This window comes from Mus musculus, chromosome 1, assembly GCF_000001635.26.
Source record: "Mus musculus strain C57BL/6J chromosome 1, GRCm38.p6 C57BL/6J".
In the NCBI taxonomy this organism is placed as follows: domain Eukaryota; kingdom Metazoa; phylum Chordata; class Mammalia; order Rodentia; family Muridae; genus Mus; species Mus musculus.
In genome coordinates, this window is record NC_000067.6 from 56,787,832 (window position 1) to 56,804,639 (window position 16,808).

At 42.4% G+C, this 16,808-nt stretch overlaps 1 protein-coding gene across 8 annotated transcripts in view; it reads right to left on the reverse strand.

Moving 5' to 3' along the window:
• Positions 1-6,149: 6,149 nt before the first annotated feature.
• Positions 6,150-16,808, reverse strand: part of Satb2 (special AT-rich sequence binding protein 2) — a 187,210-nt gene continuing 176,551 nt past the window's right edge. For 4 of the 8 annotated variants that reach the window (XM_030252738.1, XM_030252735.1, XM_006495827.4 and 1 more), the window contains one exon: positions 6,161-9,413. In XM_030252738.1, coding sequence (XP_030108598.1) covers positions 8,952-9,413 — 462 coding nt within the window. In that variant the 3' untranslated portion in view covers positions 6,161-8,951. Of the gene's footprint in view, positions 9,414-16,808 lie in introns of all 8 variants that reach the window. The other 4 variants (NM_001358580.1, NM_001358581.1, NM_139146.2 and 1 more) reach the window with 2 other exon arrangements.

A 16,808-nucleotide genomic window follows, 5' to 3' on the forward strand; every position in this document is an offset into this window, starting at 1 on the left:
ATGGAGGAGTTGGAGAAGGGACTGAAGGAGCTGCGGAGGTTTACAGCCCCATGGAGGGAGCAACAATGTCAACAGGCCAGTGGCCCTGGAGCTCCCGGGGACTGGACCAACAACCAAAGAATACACACAGAGTAACCCATGGTGCTGGCCACATATGTGGCAGAAGATGGCCTTGTTGGACATCAGTGGGTGGAGAGGTCCTTGGGCCTGAGAGTGTTCAATGCCCCAGTGCAGGGGAATGCCATGGCAGCAGGATGAGAGTGGGTGGGTTGGTGGGAGCACCCTCATAGAGGCAGGGGGAGAGGGATAGGATAGGGGGTTTCTGAAGGGGAGACCTAGAAAGGTGATAACATTTGAAATGTAAGATAAAGAAAATATCCAAGAAAAAATATATAAATACAAATACTAAAAAAAATAAACCAACCAAAAACCAACAACCAAAAACCAAACCAAACCAAACCAAAAACAAACAAACAAACAAACAAAAAACAAACTTAGCACTCAAGTAGGGATGCCGAGGAGGCAAACAGACTTAACTGTTCCTGGCTTAAAAGATCTTAATCTGCCAGCTAGGGAAGTATGTGGGTTCATGTACTGTCACAGTGTTGTGCAGAAAGGTAGTATGGTCTGGGGCAAAGAAGGAAGGGACAGAGGGATGCACAGAGGATTTCAGGCTGGAGAGAAGAGGAAATATGTCTAAGACAGTGCAAGCAGAGCCAGCAGCTGCAGGGCGGTTAGTGTCTAAACGCCCATTTGGAAGATTTCAAAAGACTGCCAAGATGTTACATTCATTTTGTTTTTAATTAAAAAGGAAAATCATATGCCTCTTGACAGCAAGAAAGAGCAAAGAGGGGAGAGAAGAAAGAGATGGAAGGGAGAGGGGGGAGGGGAGAGAAGGGCAGAGGAGGAAATACCGGTGGGGCATCACTGTGACTAGGTTACAGTTCTTTATCTGGGCAGTAGCTGGGCACAAATGTTTTAAATCACATTTAAAAATAACTAACCATAACTCTAAAATTTACCTGAATTACTAAGGCAGCGAGAACGTTTGAATACTTCCTCTCCTTTCTCTCCTTGAAGGAGAAGGAAGAAAGGAAAGGAATATTTTAGATATCTCAACAGAGTTACTTTATTTGATTCTGAGAACTTCAGATATATAAATAGCTAGTCTGGTTTTATGGATGGAAAAAGTAGAAATCTGAGATATTAGTATATCAAGCTGCAAACTTGATAAGACACAAGAGGACAGCCCACTGCATTTTCCCACAATCAACTTGAGAGAGGAATGACTTCAAAATATGTTTCCTTACTTCTTGTTTCAATGTGGGTTCTTAGAACTGTTCAGCCAAGGATGCTATCAAATCTCTCAGGATACCCCTAGGCTCTGCTGTTCTGCGTGGCCATAGGATTAGACTTATTAATAGATAGTTATGAAATAACAGCTTCCTCTTCCGTTCACTATTGCTTTGTACTATTTCTGGTAATATTAATAGAATAATTTTGTAATTATTTCTTCATATGAAAGTTTTTATACTTTAATTTTTTTTTAAAGTCACCAAAGTAGCTACCCTCCAGGGATAGTCACACCAGCAGAGCATGATTTGTTTTTGTTGTTATTGTTTAATATAGTGACTTTTTTCCTCTTCAAAAAAAAAAAGTTCATCAGAAATGCCAGTCAGAGAAAGTTATGAAAGTGTGTTAATAGATGTACAATGATCTTCTCATAAAAGTGCAATGACAACTCACAGCGCCCAGTACTCTAATGCTCTATCACACAGTCTAGTCATTCTAGGACACAAAAACAGAGGTAATGCGTTATTGGAGAGAAGATGGAAGCTTTGACATCATGTAGTCCTGACTTGACTTCCTAGTTCTGTCATTTACTTCTTGGGAAGGTTGACTTTTCACTGCTTCAAACTACCCATTATATCTGAGTCAGCATAACAGCCTTGACTGTCACCCTGAGGACACATTATAGGGTAGAGTTCAGCACTGAGGGAAGCCAAGATAGGAACTCACACCAGGAACTTAGAAGCAGGAACTCAAGCACAAACCACAGAGGAATGTTGCTTTAATGGCTTGATTCCAGGCTTACGTTCAACCACTCTTCTTAGACATCCCTGGCCCACTTGCCTAGGGATGGTACCATCCACAGTGGGCTAGACTTCTGCATCAACCAGCAATCAAGAAAATACTCCACAAACAAGCCCACAAGCCAATCTAGTGGAGACAATCCCTCAATTGAGGGTCCCTCTTACCAGATGTGTCAACTTGACAACTAAGATTAGGTACCACACTACCTTACACATAGATGGGAATACATTTGATTAAAATCACATGCATCATGGGAAAGGGCATGTGCAATTAACAAATGGTTACATAGTCCAAGCTTGCTGACCAAACAAGAAAACCACGTATGCTATACAGTTTAGCAGTCAGACTTTTTAAGTACCAATTAAAAAATAAAAAGTCTCATACAACAACGGGGGCCTTGAGTACTTACTCTCAGACTCTTAACAGTATATTTCTTGCATTGTTTTGAATACAGTTTCCTTGCTACTTTTCTATCTGTGTGCACCTTTATTTCATTCTTGAACAAGACACTAAGAAAGAACTGGTGCACACCCTGACTACCATAATATATTTTGTCTTATATGCTCATTTCTAATAAGATCCATAGACACAAACCACTATATTTAGTCATTCAGAGCTTCTTGAATTATAACCATCTAATGATACAGAAACAGAAGTCTTTTACACTAATTTTACACTAGGTTGTCTATAGCTTAAAATATCTTCACAAACACTGGACCATCCACAACACTACCAGTCTGGTTCATTACCCCTGACTTTGATTTGGTAGTGGCTGAACTCCAGTCTCAGACTTTCCCTTGGCTTTAAATGAGGATGGTAGGTTAGAGACATAGTCAGTGTTACATGACCTGGGATGATGGTGCCACCCTTGCAAACAAGTTATATTTGGTTCCAAATCCCCATAAGTCTTCAGGGCTTTGCCTTACAAATATCAACCTGACAGACATGAACTAGCCAATCAGGGCTGGCTCTGACTGTGCAGTGGACAGCTTAGGTGAAAGCTGGAGGAATTGGAGAAGGAACCTTCCCTTGGGCTAGGAGCTAGGAAGGTGCATCATTTTAGAAATAGCTTTGTTTCTTTTTCTTTTCTTTTTGACAAGGTCTCACTGTGTAGACAAGAACTGGCCTTGAACTTGCAACATCTTCTTTCATTGTTCTCTTGAGAGCTGGTTTTACAGACATGTGTCGCCATGCCTAGGTAGCTCATGAGCTCTGTTGTAGAGTATATTAGACACACCATAAAATGTAAGGAGAGGTGGTGGATGAAGAGCTTTAACTCACAACAAAATTTATCAACCTCACCCCACAGTTTTCTTAATTTCACCTTTTGAAAAGACTTAGAATTTTTGTTTTTAAAATTATGGGTCCCAACGTATATGTCTTGAATAATTCTCTAAATGCTAGGGAAAACAAAACCCCACATTGGAATCAGGAGTTTAGTCACCTCCCTAAAAATAAGCCACTGTGGGACACAAAAGTAGAAAGACCTGGTAACATTCCTATTAAGCCAAACTCTTCTTGATCTTCTGTGGCTCCGCCTTCTCCTTCTCTTCCCCCCTCCTCCTCCCCCTTCCTCTTCTAATTATCTTCATTTTTTGAGATTGTATAATTTTCACCTTCTCTTTTCTTCCTCCAAAGAATTTCATACACCTCTCCTTGCTTTGCTTTTCCAAATTCACAGCCACTTTGTTGTTGTTGTTGTTGTTGTTGTTGTGTGTGTGTGTATTCCTCTTCACTGTTGGGCAGTATGCTGTCTCTTAATTTGAATAACTTGTTTTAAAATATATTTCTTTTTTCTTCCTTCTTCCTTCCTTTCCTCTTTCTTTTTTCCTTTCTTCTTTTCTTCCTTTTCTCTCTCTCTCTCTCTCTCTCTCTCTCTCTCTCTCTCTCTCTCTCTCTCTCTCTCTCTCTCCTTTTTGTAGCTTAGGCTAGCTTCAAACTCATGATATAGCTAGAGACCTCTTGATAATCTAGTAGCTACCACCTGAGTGCTGGGGTCATAGGCCTGGTCCACCATACCCAGTTTATGTGATGTTGAGATCAAAACCAGGGCTTCATGTAGACTTTATATCCCCAGCCTTTATCAACCACATAAGCCTTGTTCCCTCTCCAACCCCATCGTTTTTGTTGTTGTTGACTACATATGAGGAGGCACTGTCCTAGGGCTAGGTAACTCACTGACTGGAATGTAGCTGCAAAGTTTGGGGATCAAAAAGAACACGCTTAATATAAGAACCACAGCATGCCATGATATCCAGGATGATGGGAAGCCCCGGGAGCTGTGAGACCTCAGGATTTGCAACACATTGACAAAAACATTCTGGACAGACTCCATGATGCTGAGATTGAATGGGCCCAAGAACGGGATAATGAATGTAGGGTGAGCAGGAGGAAGATAAATGATCCAGGGTGGGTTTCTGGGGGAGAATATTCCTCTTCTTTTTGTCCTTATCTATTATTTCCAGCATCCCTTTGGATATCTTCTGGGGCAGCAGCTATTAGCTGACTCCCAAAACCCACTCTCCTTTTCCTGGAGCTAATGGCACAGCTAGAAACACTTCTGGCCCATTTATTCAGACACAGGACTTGTAAAAAAATCTCAAAGATGTAAATATGAAATTGTTTATTACTCTCTAGCCATGTCTATGGAAGGTAGAAGTGACAGCCAGAGCTCTAACAGTTATCGTGGGCCATAAAGATAGAACACAGAAGAATGGATACAGAGGGAATGGAACTTTGGCTGGAGAGGTCTGAGAACTCTGACAGCTTTGTAAAGCTGACTTACCTTAGCCATGTCATTTATCTGGGGGCAACGTCTTAGTATTTTCCTGCCCCTTTCCTTCATGTATGCAGCTAAGTCTTTCAGAATCACTCTAGATAATGCCACGCATTTTCTCTTATACTCCTCCCCACAAGAGTAGTGGCTCTTCTGGTATCCAGAAATGCCTTTGAATCTTCTTGGAGAGAGAGAAGCAGCTAGCAGCAGGAGAGCAGCTCATCTGTCCTGGCCCTTTTCACTTTACACTGTCCCTTTTCACTTTACAGTCTATCTCTGGTGCACTCCAGCCTCCAAACGTGCAGAAGACGTGCGGGACTGTGGAAGCCACTTGTGTTAAAAGTCAAATTATCCCTCCAATGCTTTCCTTCCTCCCAAACCAGAGCTCATTTACATTTGCACTGAGAATATGGCTCACCCCCAAGTTGAGCTCTTGTTAGCCCTCAGAAAACTTAGGCTGTCTGCATTTCTGTAAACATCCAGTTTTATCTATCTGTCCTTACGACAGTTACCTGACATGTGGACTCCTCCATCATGGAGAAAGGAAAAAAAAAATTAATCTGCACACCTACCAAAGCAGAGAGATGAAAAAGGAAAAAGGCAGGAAAAATCAACAATATCTAAAAACCAAGATCATTTTTTAATTTACATTCTCTGTAGCTAAACACTTGCTGTTTCTTTATTAACTTTAGTCTTTGGAGTAATCTTTTCCATCGTAAGCACTTTCTAAAAAATCATTTTCGCACATTTCTCAGATACATCAATCCTTCCGGCATTCCTCTAAGCACACATTATGGTACCCAGGCTCTAAATATAAAAGACTTTTATTATGTCCATTAACCATGGACATATGTGCTCCAAAAGTTTCCTGACACGCAGTCATTTGTGGTTTTTTAATTATAAACAGAAAATATTCACTAGAAAAATAAAGAAGTGAGCCTATAAATATATCTTTATACATTTGAATTTTGTTCTTATACAACAAGACAGTGGCTAAATGATTCTCCAGGTCCTCCATGACAGCATGTGAGCATGTGTGTGTTCAGAAATGCTGAGAGACACACACAGAGTTCACATGTGTGTGTTCAGATATGCTGAGAGACACACACAGTTCACATGTTCAATGGAATTCATACACTGAACAGAACTGAAACATCTGTAACTGCGGGTACCACAGTCTACTAAAATATTTTTCTTAGATTCTCCAGGTCTTGTTCCACCTGAAGATTTAATGTGGGAAAGGGGGACTATTGTCCAGTAAACTATTTGACAAACAAAGTCAGATTTATTGAATGCGTTTTATTTAACAACCAAAAAATTCTAACAGCCTAACAATGCACATAAGTTAAAAATTATCACTTAGTGATAACAAAGATAGTTGATTTACATGGAAAAAGGAACATTTACAATATGTTAATCCTTATTCACATTATTGATACTGCAATAAAACACAATTTGTTTTTTTCTTCATTTCACAAAAAAAAAAAAAAAGGCGGGAAATTGTGCTTTGTCAAGAGGCACTACAAGAGAAAGTTTCTTCTTCCAAATAGATATTATATGACAGATATTGAATAAATAGACATATATGCATTGTAATTCGCAAAGATCTGGCAAGACCACAGGCTAAAATGCCCACAGATTCACTTAGAACCACTGCAAACTTGGCAGTGAAATTAAAAAATAAAAGGCAAGACTTAGCATTGAAAAATACCTAATAAATTTTTGGTTGAAGTGTAAAAGATACCAAATGCGGATGCCATCGATCGATGAACCACCTGTAAGAGCTTGGCAAAAAAATCGGTGTCTAGGATGTGTACAGAGTGACTTCAGCAACAGCGTCAGAAGACAATTTGGAAAGAGTAACTCGGAGATCAGGAAGCAGCAACTGTGGACTCTCGGATTAAAGCTGCAGCATCTACAGAAAGGGGACGGGCGGGCCCAGGCCTCAGTTGCAAACAGCCATCCTTTTGCAAAGCTGCATGACGCTCATGTCAAGGGTAACTGTTTTAAACATCATTATTTGAAAAAGTACAGGAAAAATGTCCCTTTGAAAACTCCAGAGGTTACTAAGCAGCTAGAATTAGCTTGTATTGCAACGTGTCTTCTCCCTGTATAGTGTAAGCTCTGAGTTAATATCTACACATAGAGGTTTTTTTTTTAAACTCCTACCTCTTATACCTTTCAAATATATAAATAGTATTAACAGTTATATTACAATGTTTGTGTAGTAAACAGAAAATAAATTTCAAAGTGATATTGCATGAGGTCTTTGACAAGGTTGCATGAGGATACAACTCAAAAACAAAACAAAAGAAAATAAAATCCAACCGTGCGGGACTGCTGAGTGGCCATCTCAAGCCTGGAGTGGGTTCCGGAGGCCGGTCCCGAAGGAAGGGAGGTCTCCTCTTGCAATCGCTGTCACTGGAACTGGAAGGTAATGCTACTGTTTCTAATAGGAAACTGGAGGAGATTTGGCAAACTGTGGTAGATTGCAGCTTTAACGCTTGTTCCACAAAACAGCCCGTTGGCATTAGTTCTGCTTTACGTAAGGTAAGCGCTATGTGGGGCACTGGGACAATTATTTCCTTTTCCGATGAGTAGGTGACTCTGCTGAAATCGCTTCACTTACTTTATTGCCTGGAGGTGCATGATTCCAAACCAGGTTCCTGCCAGGGCTGTCGTGGCAGGGGAAGGGTGGAGACGCGTGAGCTCAGGGTCTGCAGAGGTCTGGCTAAAGTGAAGGGGATTTGTGAAGAAGAGGAAGTCTAAACGGAAGCAGAGTAGGAACACTCGGGGAGAGGGCAGGGTGGAGTTATCTGAGCGGGAGCCCCTCTAACCGGGCAGAAACTTCTTTCTCTAACCTAACATTACATTAAACTATGTTCTATTTAAAACAAACCAAACCAAAACCAAAACAAGAACAAGAACAAAAGAAATCCAGAAAAAAAAAAAGAAAGAAAGAAAGAAAGAAAGAAAGAAAGAAAGAAAGAAAGAAAGAAAGAAAGAAAGGAAAGGAAGGAAAGGGTAACACCCTAACAATATTAAATGAGCAGGCTTAATAATTTTAAGATTTGAAGCCACAAGCGAGTAAATAAACTTCACAACAAAATGTGGCTCATAGCATGGATTCCATAGGTCCAACGTCAAAACGTCACTCATTGAGACTGCGCTAAAGGTCAAGTTTCCTCTGCACTGAACTGGGCTCGGGATTCCACAGAAGGCATCCGCTCGATACAGTGCTGGCATGCTCGGGAATGGAGTGTGGAGGGTCACGGCGCTGAGTCCTTGTCTTAAGGTGTGCATTATGTCCTCTGGAGGAATTGGTCTTATGTTGGTTTTTTTGACATGCCCTGATTTTCTCCCACTTTACTCTCTTCTTTCCTCCTGTCTCTCATCTTTTTGGCAGTGTTATTTTGTTAAATACATACCTCAGAAATTACCCATTAAAAGCTGCCAGATAGGAAGCCATAGAATTAAAAAAAAAAAAATCAGGGACAAACACACAAAATAAATAGGAATTCAAAAATAGTTATCCCGCCCTGAGAGCAGGCTGCAGTTTCTCAAAGTCAAAGTGACTCACTGTGAAGTGGTATTAGTTTTTATACATAAACAAGTCTTTTCTTTAAGAACTCATTTCACAGTCTAGTCCTTCGGATTGTAAAGTTCTCTGTCCCATGCAATTTTAATATATATATGTAAATATAGAGATATGTACATATACATATACACACTTGCAGCTTCCTTCATTTATCTCGTGGGTCTTCCCATCCTGGAATTTGCCTGGTATCGCTTCCATAAGTTGGCAGGAATGACGGCAGGGTCGCCCGTGACTAGAATTACTATGGTCGAGTCAATTGTAAAAGTTTAACACTTAGTGTCTTTGCCAAGGTGACGTCTGATTCAGAAACTCTGAGCTTACTCAGTCTATAGGCTATCCTGTGCAACAGAGGAATGCCATTAAGGGTAAGAAAAATAAAACAGACAAAACCAAAACAAAATAAAACAAAGCCGAGAGGAACTTGAAAGAAACTAAAACAGAAAGTCCTTGGACCCATCTATTGCTCTGCCTGCGGAGTTCACATTATCTCTGGTCGGTTTCGGCCGGTGCAGCCTTGCTCTTGTCGGCATTCTCTTCCTCGGCCTCCACCTTGTACATCTCCTCCGAGCCTTCCTCACTGTCATTCTCCTCGGACTCGGTCAGCAGCTCCTCGTCCTTATACTCTGCCACGTCCACGGCGGAGCCCAGGTGCTCCTTCAGCTTGCCATGGTGCTTCACGTGGTACCTCTGGTTCTGGAAGAACTTGATGATGGTGTGTTTGGGGAGATCCAGCTGGGCGGAGAGTGTGTGGATGGCTTCCTGGTCGGGATAGAGGCCTACATCATGGATGAAGCTTTGAAGGATGCCCAGGGCTTCCAAAGAGATCTTTGTGCGAGACCGAGGCTTTTTGGCACAGCTGTCTTCTGTTGGAGGAGGCGGTGGGGGTGCTTCTTCTCTGGGAGGGGAGCTCTCCTTAGTTGGCTGGGACTGCTGTCGATGAAGGACCTGAAAATCAGAAGGCGGAGGAAATTAGTGTGACTGGGATTACATTTGCAAGGCCACCAGTCCTTTGCGGCATGTATTATCTCCCTCAGACCGCACTTAGATAAAGCCAAATCTTGGGAAAGCGGAAATCATTTCTGAAGATTTAGATTCTCAACTATGAAACACGTGATTCATGAGAGTCACCTGGGCCGGGTAAGGTGGTACACACTTATACTCCCAGCATGTAGGAGGCAGAGGCAGGAAGATATCCATGAATTTAAGTTCATTGGGCTACACTGCAATTTAATCCCTGCCTAGACTGTATTAGCAAGACTTTGTTTCAAAAACAACAACAAAGAGAGAGAGAGAGAGAGAGAGAGAGAGAGAGACAGAGAGAGAGAGACAGAGAGAGAGAGAGAGAGAGAGAGAGAGAGAGAGAGAGAGAGAGGAAAGGAAAGAAGGAAAGAACTGTATACACTAAGCCAGCACTGAGATTGTGGGGCACTGAGTGGTTAAGCGTAAGGTCATACCAAGCAGAGTTTCGAGGGGCTTCGCTTTATTTAGATCACCTCTACTTGTAAAGATAGCCATTGCACTAATGGCAGACACCGCAGTTCAACGTTAGACTCTCTGCATAGCTGGCGGAGCTGGGCAAGTCTTTGAGCCTCCATCTCATCCTGTGTCAGAGAAGGATTAAGGAAGTAGCATCCTGCCTGGGAAGCCTCAGGCTCCCAGGACCCAACTGGGATGACATTAGCCGAAATAAGCAACAAAGAGGAGATAGAACCTGTAGAGGCCACCTCCAGTAGATCTGCATGGCCCCCAATTGAGGAATGGGGCCATCTCAAAATTTTTAACCCAGAATCGTTTCTGTCCAAAGGAAAGACAGGGACAAAAAAATGAACAGAGACTGAAACAAAGGCCATCCAGAGACCAACCCCACCCAGGGATCTATCCTATCTGCAGATTCCAAACCCCCACACTACTGCTGATACCAAGAAGTGCTTGCTGACAAGAGCCTGGTGGGGCTGTTCTCTTAGTTGTTCTTCCAGCACCTGACCAATACTGATACTCATAGCCAAGCATCAGACTGAGCCTGGGGACCCCAATGGAAGAGCTAGGGGAAGGACTAGAGGAGCTGAAGGGGTTTGCAACCCCACAGGAAGAATAACAATATCAACCAACCAGATCCCCCAGAGCTCCCAGGAACTAAACCATCAACCAAGGAGTATACATGGAGGGACCCATGGCTCCAGCCTCATGTGTAGCAGAGGATAGCCTTATCTGGCATCAATGGGAGTGCAGGCCCTTGGTCCTGTGGAAGTTTGATGCTCCAGCACAAGGGGATGCTAGACGGATAAGGCAGCAGTGGGTGGGGGAGCAACCTCATAGAGTCAAAGGGGTGGGGGCGGGGGGAGAGGGAGGATGGGATGGGCAGGGTTGTGGAGGGAAAACCAGGAAGGGAACTATTATTTGAAATGTAAACAAATAAAATGATTAACAAAACATTTTTTAAAAATATTTTTCAGTGGGCGTGGTGGCGCATGCCTTTAATCCCAGCACTTGGGAGGCAGAGGCAGGCAGATTTCTGAGTTTGAAGCCAGCCTGGTCTACAAAGTGAGTTCCAGGACAACCAGGACTATACAGAGAAACCCTGTCTCGAAAAACCAAAAAAAAATTATTTTTTTCAAAATAAAAAAAGAAAGTGGTGTTACAAGCATGGCTCATATATTAACTGCATAGTGTATATACAATACAGCATTCTGAAGGGAGAAGGGACAGGGGAACCTTTTCAGTAAGGGGCCACAGCCATTGCTCAGTGCTTCTCAGTGTAAGCGAATGAGCTCACCTCTGCCCACTGGGAGTGGATTTGGCCCCGGACGTCACGGCTAGCTTACCGCTGGCTTGGTGAAGCCTCTAGTCAGTGGTAATCATTGTCTTCTCAGCCTCACTGTTCCTCAGGTGGTATAGAGAGATGGATAGGACTTTGAACTGGATAACTTACCCTTTGTCAAATTAAAAAAATACTTTATCTTCTTTTAGTTCTGATTTTGCTCTTTAAATATGATTATTTTAAGTAATATATGTAAATTTTTCAAGCAATTTAAAGATATAACTTCTGTATGTTTTAAATTTTAATTGACTGATTTAACCGCATTTAGATAGGCATTTTAATATCCCTATAAACTAATTAACCCTCTGTTTTGAACATACTTCCAAATTTCTATTTTTTAATTTTTAATTGCAAGGTTTACTAGCTAGATGTTAAAATTTAAATATTTCTCCTTTTCTTTTTCTTTGTAAGTACCCCTCTTTTTATCTCTACCTATGCTACACATTCATAAAAGAAAACCCTAAGTGGGCAACTTTACCCTGAGCCTCACCCTCCACCATTACCACTGCATGAAATAACTTCCACTCTAATATGAACTTATTAACTCTATGAAGACTGGAAGGGAGAATGTGACCCAGTGGGGAGACTTGGCCAGCACTGGCAGTTGACCCGCAGCTGCGTGTCATAGAATTAAAAAGCAGTCACGGCCATCCCTGCTGAGACCTGTGAAGTCAAGTGTGGAGTTGAGATCCACGATGTCTGTGCTCAGTAGCGCCCAGCTTCCTGTGCCCTCTCAAGTTCACTTCAAAACAACACACATTTCTGCTTTACAACTTTCTAATGCTTCATGAAATGTTCTCCCAAGTTAGGATCCCAAATTACACATTTTTCCAGAGTCCATAGAGAATCAGACCCAAGCAACACAGAAAAAGAAATGTATGTAGCCACCCTTAAAAAAAAAAATCACCCATGGTATCACACCCCTGTGGTGTGTCCCACCACAGGACTAGCCGTGTGGCCCACTGCTTAGCTGAGAACCAGCACAGACGTCAGCATGAGCAGCTAAAGTTAAGAGAGCCTGCTATCCACACCACTGCAGAGGCCTATGATGAAAAGCATCCTTTCTCACCCAAGTGAAAATGCCAGCTCTTTATAGAGATAATAAATAGTAGAGATAAAATACGGCAGGTTTTCTTTTCCAATTACTACTGCTACCTAGTAAACACTGATGAGGGGCTCAGCATGGTGGCCCACAGCTGTATAAGCATGTGGGAGGCTTGGAGAATGAAGAACCACAAACACTAGGCCAGCCTGGGCTACATAATGAGACTACCTACTGTAATAAGCTGGTGGCTGGTAGCAGAAAGAAGTCAAAAACAAAGGACTATAAAACAGTGGACTAGCGTCTGTCCAAACAGTGCCGACCAATTAGAGGCAATGTTCTTAGCGTTTTTTGTTACCACTTTCAACTAAGAACAAACTCGTGTGGTCTGATGTGGTAAGCTGGCATCAGCAAAATAAGTGAGAGCTCCCTTATTCCAACGTCCTAATTATCCCCGCCAGGGAGAGTGGGCCTGCATTGCAGGCTCCCATGGTTCTTGGTGGCTTTGACAACAGGAAGATGTGTGCTCGGGGGCCTATGATGTGGGCAGTGTGAGCATGCTAATAAATAAACCTCTGCTTCAACAGGTTAGGGGCTCGGCTTCTGGTGAGAAAGGGGACTGGAATCAGGGACAAAGCACACTCTAGCCGGACATGTGCTCAAGCACGAGTGGTCCCTATTAGAGCAACTGCGTTAATTGGAAAACAAAAGAGAATTAAAATGCTCCATTTTCTAAATTATGCTTGCCTTCTGTAGTAAAAGCCAGCAGAACGGTTCCATTTAATTGAATAATTAGATTGGTTCTTAAGGGGCTTTCCATTGTGCACTGAGTAGATTTAAAGAGATTTTCCAAAACTCTACTTTGAAGTTACTATAATCTTTCTGCACGATAGCATTTGTTCTCCTTAGGCCCCTACAGTTGGGCTACTCCACTTCCCCTCGTTTCCTAGAACAGAGCACCGCAATACCAATGTACAAAGAAGACAAATGTGAAACACCCAATAGCGAGAATAACAGCGCGGGCTCGCTCACTGCTTATTTGGTTACAGGCAGTCTAAAATAGATAAATATAAACGTAATCCTACAATTCTTCATGAAGGTGTAATCTGGATCAAGAACTAACTAGGAACACACTGCATTGGAGTGCACTGTCAGGAGTATAGGGAGAAGTCAGGCTGAAAAGGGGGGTGGGGGGTGCTCCCAGGGGACTTTACAGATCATAGACTAGAAAAGCATTTTGAAAAAGAAATACTGGCAATAAAAATTCCCCATAAAATGAAATGTACTTTCTGACCAAGCAATACAGAAGAGTGGGCTGGTGGGCATGACAATACAGGCATGAAGTAAGTTCTAGTATTTTCTAACAGACTCGAAAAGATCAGTCAAAATACACAAGACAAAATGAACGTCTCTAAAAGTGATCTGCTTTTAAGTTACATAAAGGACTGAGTCTTTGGCTTGTATGCTGGTACTTGCCAATGGCTGTCTGCCTCCCAACCACTGCGCGTAAAATGCTTAGAAAAGAATGATCTCCAGTGATGTCTACTACAACTATCTTCACTTTTCCAAAATGTTCTACCTCCTCTAGACAAAGAACTACAATCTCTAGATAGTTTCTAGCAAAAGATCTGAATAACGTTTCATCTCTCCAGGGTCTGTGTATTCTTACTGGGTAGTGTTTCCATGATAGACAGAGTACACAGAGGAAACACCTCCACACCGCCAAGACTGTCTCGCTTACAAAATGATCTTTGTCAAGAGGACACTAATCCAAGCACTCTCCAGTAGCTCTCATCTAAAGGTTAGCAGCAATTCATTCAGTATTATCTATCCACCCATCCATCCACCCATCCACCCATCCATCCACCCATCCATCCATCCATCCATCCACCCATCCATCCATCCATCCATCCATCCACCCACCCACCCATCCATCCATCCACCCATCCGTCCATCCATCCACCCATCCATCCATCCATCCATCCATCCATCCATCCATCCACCCATCCATCCACCCATCCACCCATCCATCCACCCATTCATCCATCCATCCATCCATCCACCCATCCATCCACCCATCCATCCATTCACCCATCCACCCATCCACCCATCCACCCATCCATCCATCGATCCATCCACCCATCCACCCATCCACCCACCCATCCACCCATCCATCCATCCATCCATCCACCCATCCATCCACCCATCCACCCATCCATCCATCCATCCATCCATCCATCCATCCATCCATCCATCCACCCATCCATCCATCCATCCACCCATCCATCTCTCTCCCTCCATTTCTCCCCCCTACTTCTCCCACTAATAATTTTAGCCCCTGCCTCTCCCTCCTCTTTCTCACAGGACAGGTTTATAAACTACTTCAATCAGCCTTGGTTTTCCTGACTGAATTTGTTACAGCATGCTCTCTGTTCCCTTTTAGTAAGTAGAATGGGTCAAGGTATGGTCTGTCTCCAGCAAATACCATGTAAGTCACTCCAGTTATTCTTGATTGACACACTTGCAAGCAATCCCATTCCTGAGTTCACTGGGCAGTTTTTGCATTTATATATGACTAACTGGGTTATTTTAATTTCTTTTTGAGATTATATCACTTTTCTATTCTCTCCAAAGCCTCCCATCCACTCTCTTCTCTGGACTCTTTTTTTTTTTCTTTACTTGTTCGTGTGTGTGTATGAGAGAGAGAAAGAGAGAGAGAGAGAGAGAGAGAGAGAGAGAGGGAGAGAGAGAGAGAGGGAGGAGAGGAGAGGAGAGAGAGGACATGCATATTTCCAAATCTGTACACACTGCTCACGCTGTATACTATTATGTGTGTGTGATTTCAGGGCTGGCTGTCCACTGGTATGCCCCTGCGGAGGGAAGACTCCTCCTGCTCTCCTCATTCCTTCACTGCCTTCAGTTCTGGTGTAGGAGTGAGGCCCTGGAGCTTTCCTCCTTCTATGTTGGCATGGCACTTGATGCCATCCTTGTTCTGGCTGGTTTTGAACATCTACAGTCACATAAAACCTAAGTAACAAACACAAAGGTGCACTGTCTAGAGCCAGAAAGAAGTCTGCAACCTCTGAAAGGTATGTCCTAGTAGTTTCAGTCATAAAAGCCCCAACGTTGAAAGGAAACAGTGTTCCTCAGGGACAGAAAGGGTAAAGCGGGTATTATATTAACAGAGATGTCAGGCCAACTAGCCCACCACGGGGAACTGTCACAAACTTAGTGTTGGTTGAAAGGAGTCAGATGTGAAAGACTAAAGATTCTACTTGTGCGAGAGTCAAGAAAGAAAGAAAAAAAAAGCAAAACACATACTGCAGTAAGAAAGCCTGAAACAGTTCAGCATGGTGGTACACACCTTTAATTCCAGCCCTCAGGAGGCAGAGTAGGCAGATCTTTCTCAGTTCGAGGCCAGCCTGGTCTACAGAGCAAGTTCTAGGACCAGCAGCAACACCATGAGTACATTGTCTTTGAGAGTTACTGACTGAAAGATTAGGACACAGTCTTTGGGAGATGCTGAAAATATTCTCTGGGCATTGATTAAAGGAATGAAAATATGTCTGAAAGATTATTCAGCTGTATGTTTAAGAGCTATGATTTTTACTATGTGCAAATTGTACATCTCCAAAAAAAAAAAAAGTTTGTGGGTCTAGAACAGTGTGATGTTGTGCAGCTGTGAAATATATCAAGCAAGAGGTCTGAGAATCCAAGGCTAGCTTGGGGTACATATTGAGACTTGTTCTTACAACTAGGCAAAACTTTTAGAGTCCAGTAGTCAATCTTTAATCTTTAAGGTGCAGCACCAAGTTCCTGTGATTTTCTAACATAATAAAATGCATCACTTTGTCAAGACAGCTATGCCTTTACTCTCCACCTCTATGTACCCATTAATTCTCCTTGGTTCTTTTGGGTTTTGGATTTTTCTGTCACAAATGCATTTATGGTATCTCTATAATGAGATTACCAGAAAGCATAAGTTAAAACCTCTCTCTTTTTCTCAGTATCATTTGCTTTCAACATGAATATGGTGGGAGAGGCCCATAGTATGAAATATACAAATTCCAGTGGTAGAACAACAGCAGTTGGATTGGATATTAGCATCCATGAAATCTAAGCCAAATGCTCCAAATATATATGTTTTATATGTGTTATATATGATATAGCTCAAATATATACTCTATTTCATGGTAATCCCATGTTTTGACCTGTTTTATAAAAACAAAACAAAACAAAAAAATCAATCCAAATATGTCGAGGGACCCCAGCTTGTAAATAACAGAGCTTGCATTCTTCATCTCTCTAACTGAATGTGAAGCCTATGAGCAGAGTGTACAGAGGTAAGCTGAGTTGATCCTTAGAATAGACAGGAAGCAAAACCCTAAGTCAAACACCCCAGAGTAGGATGATGAGTGACAATGATGCAGTATACAGGTGGAGCAGGTGCTTCAGAGAGGTGAATGGGGAAAGCACATGA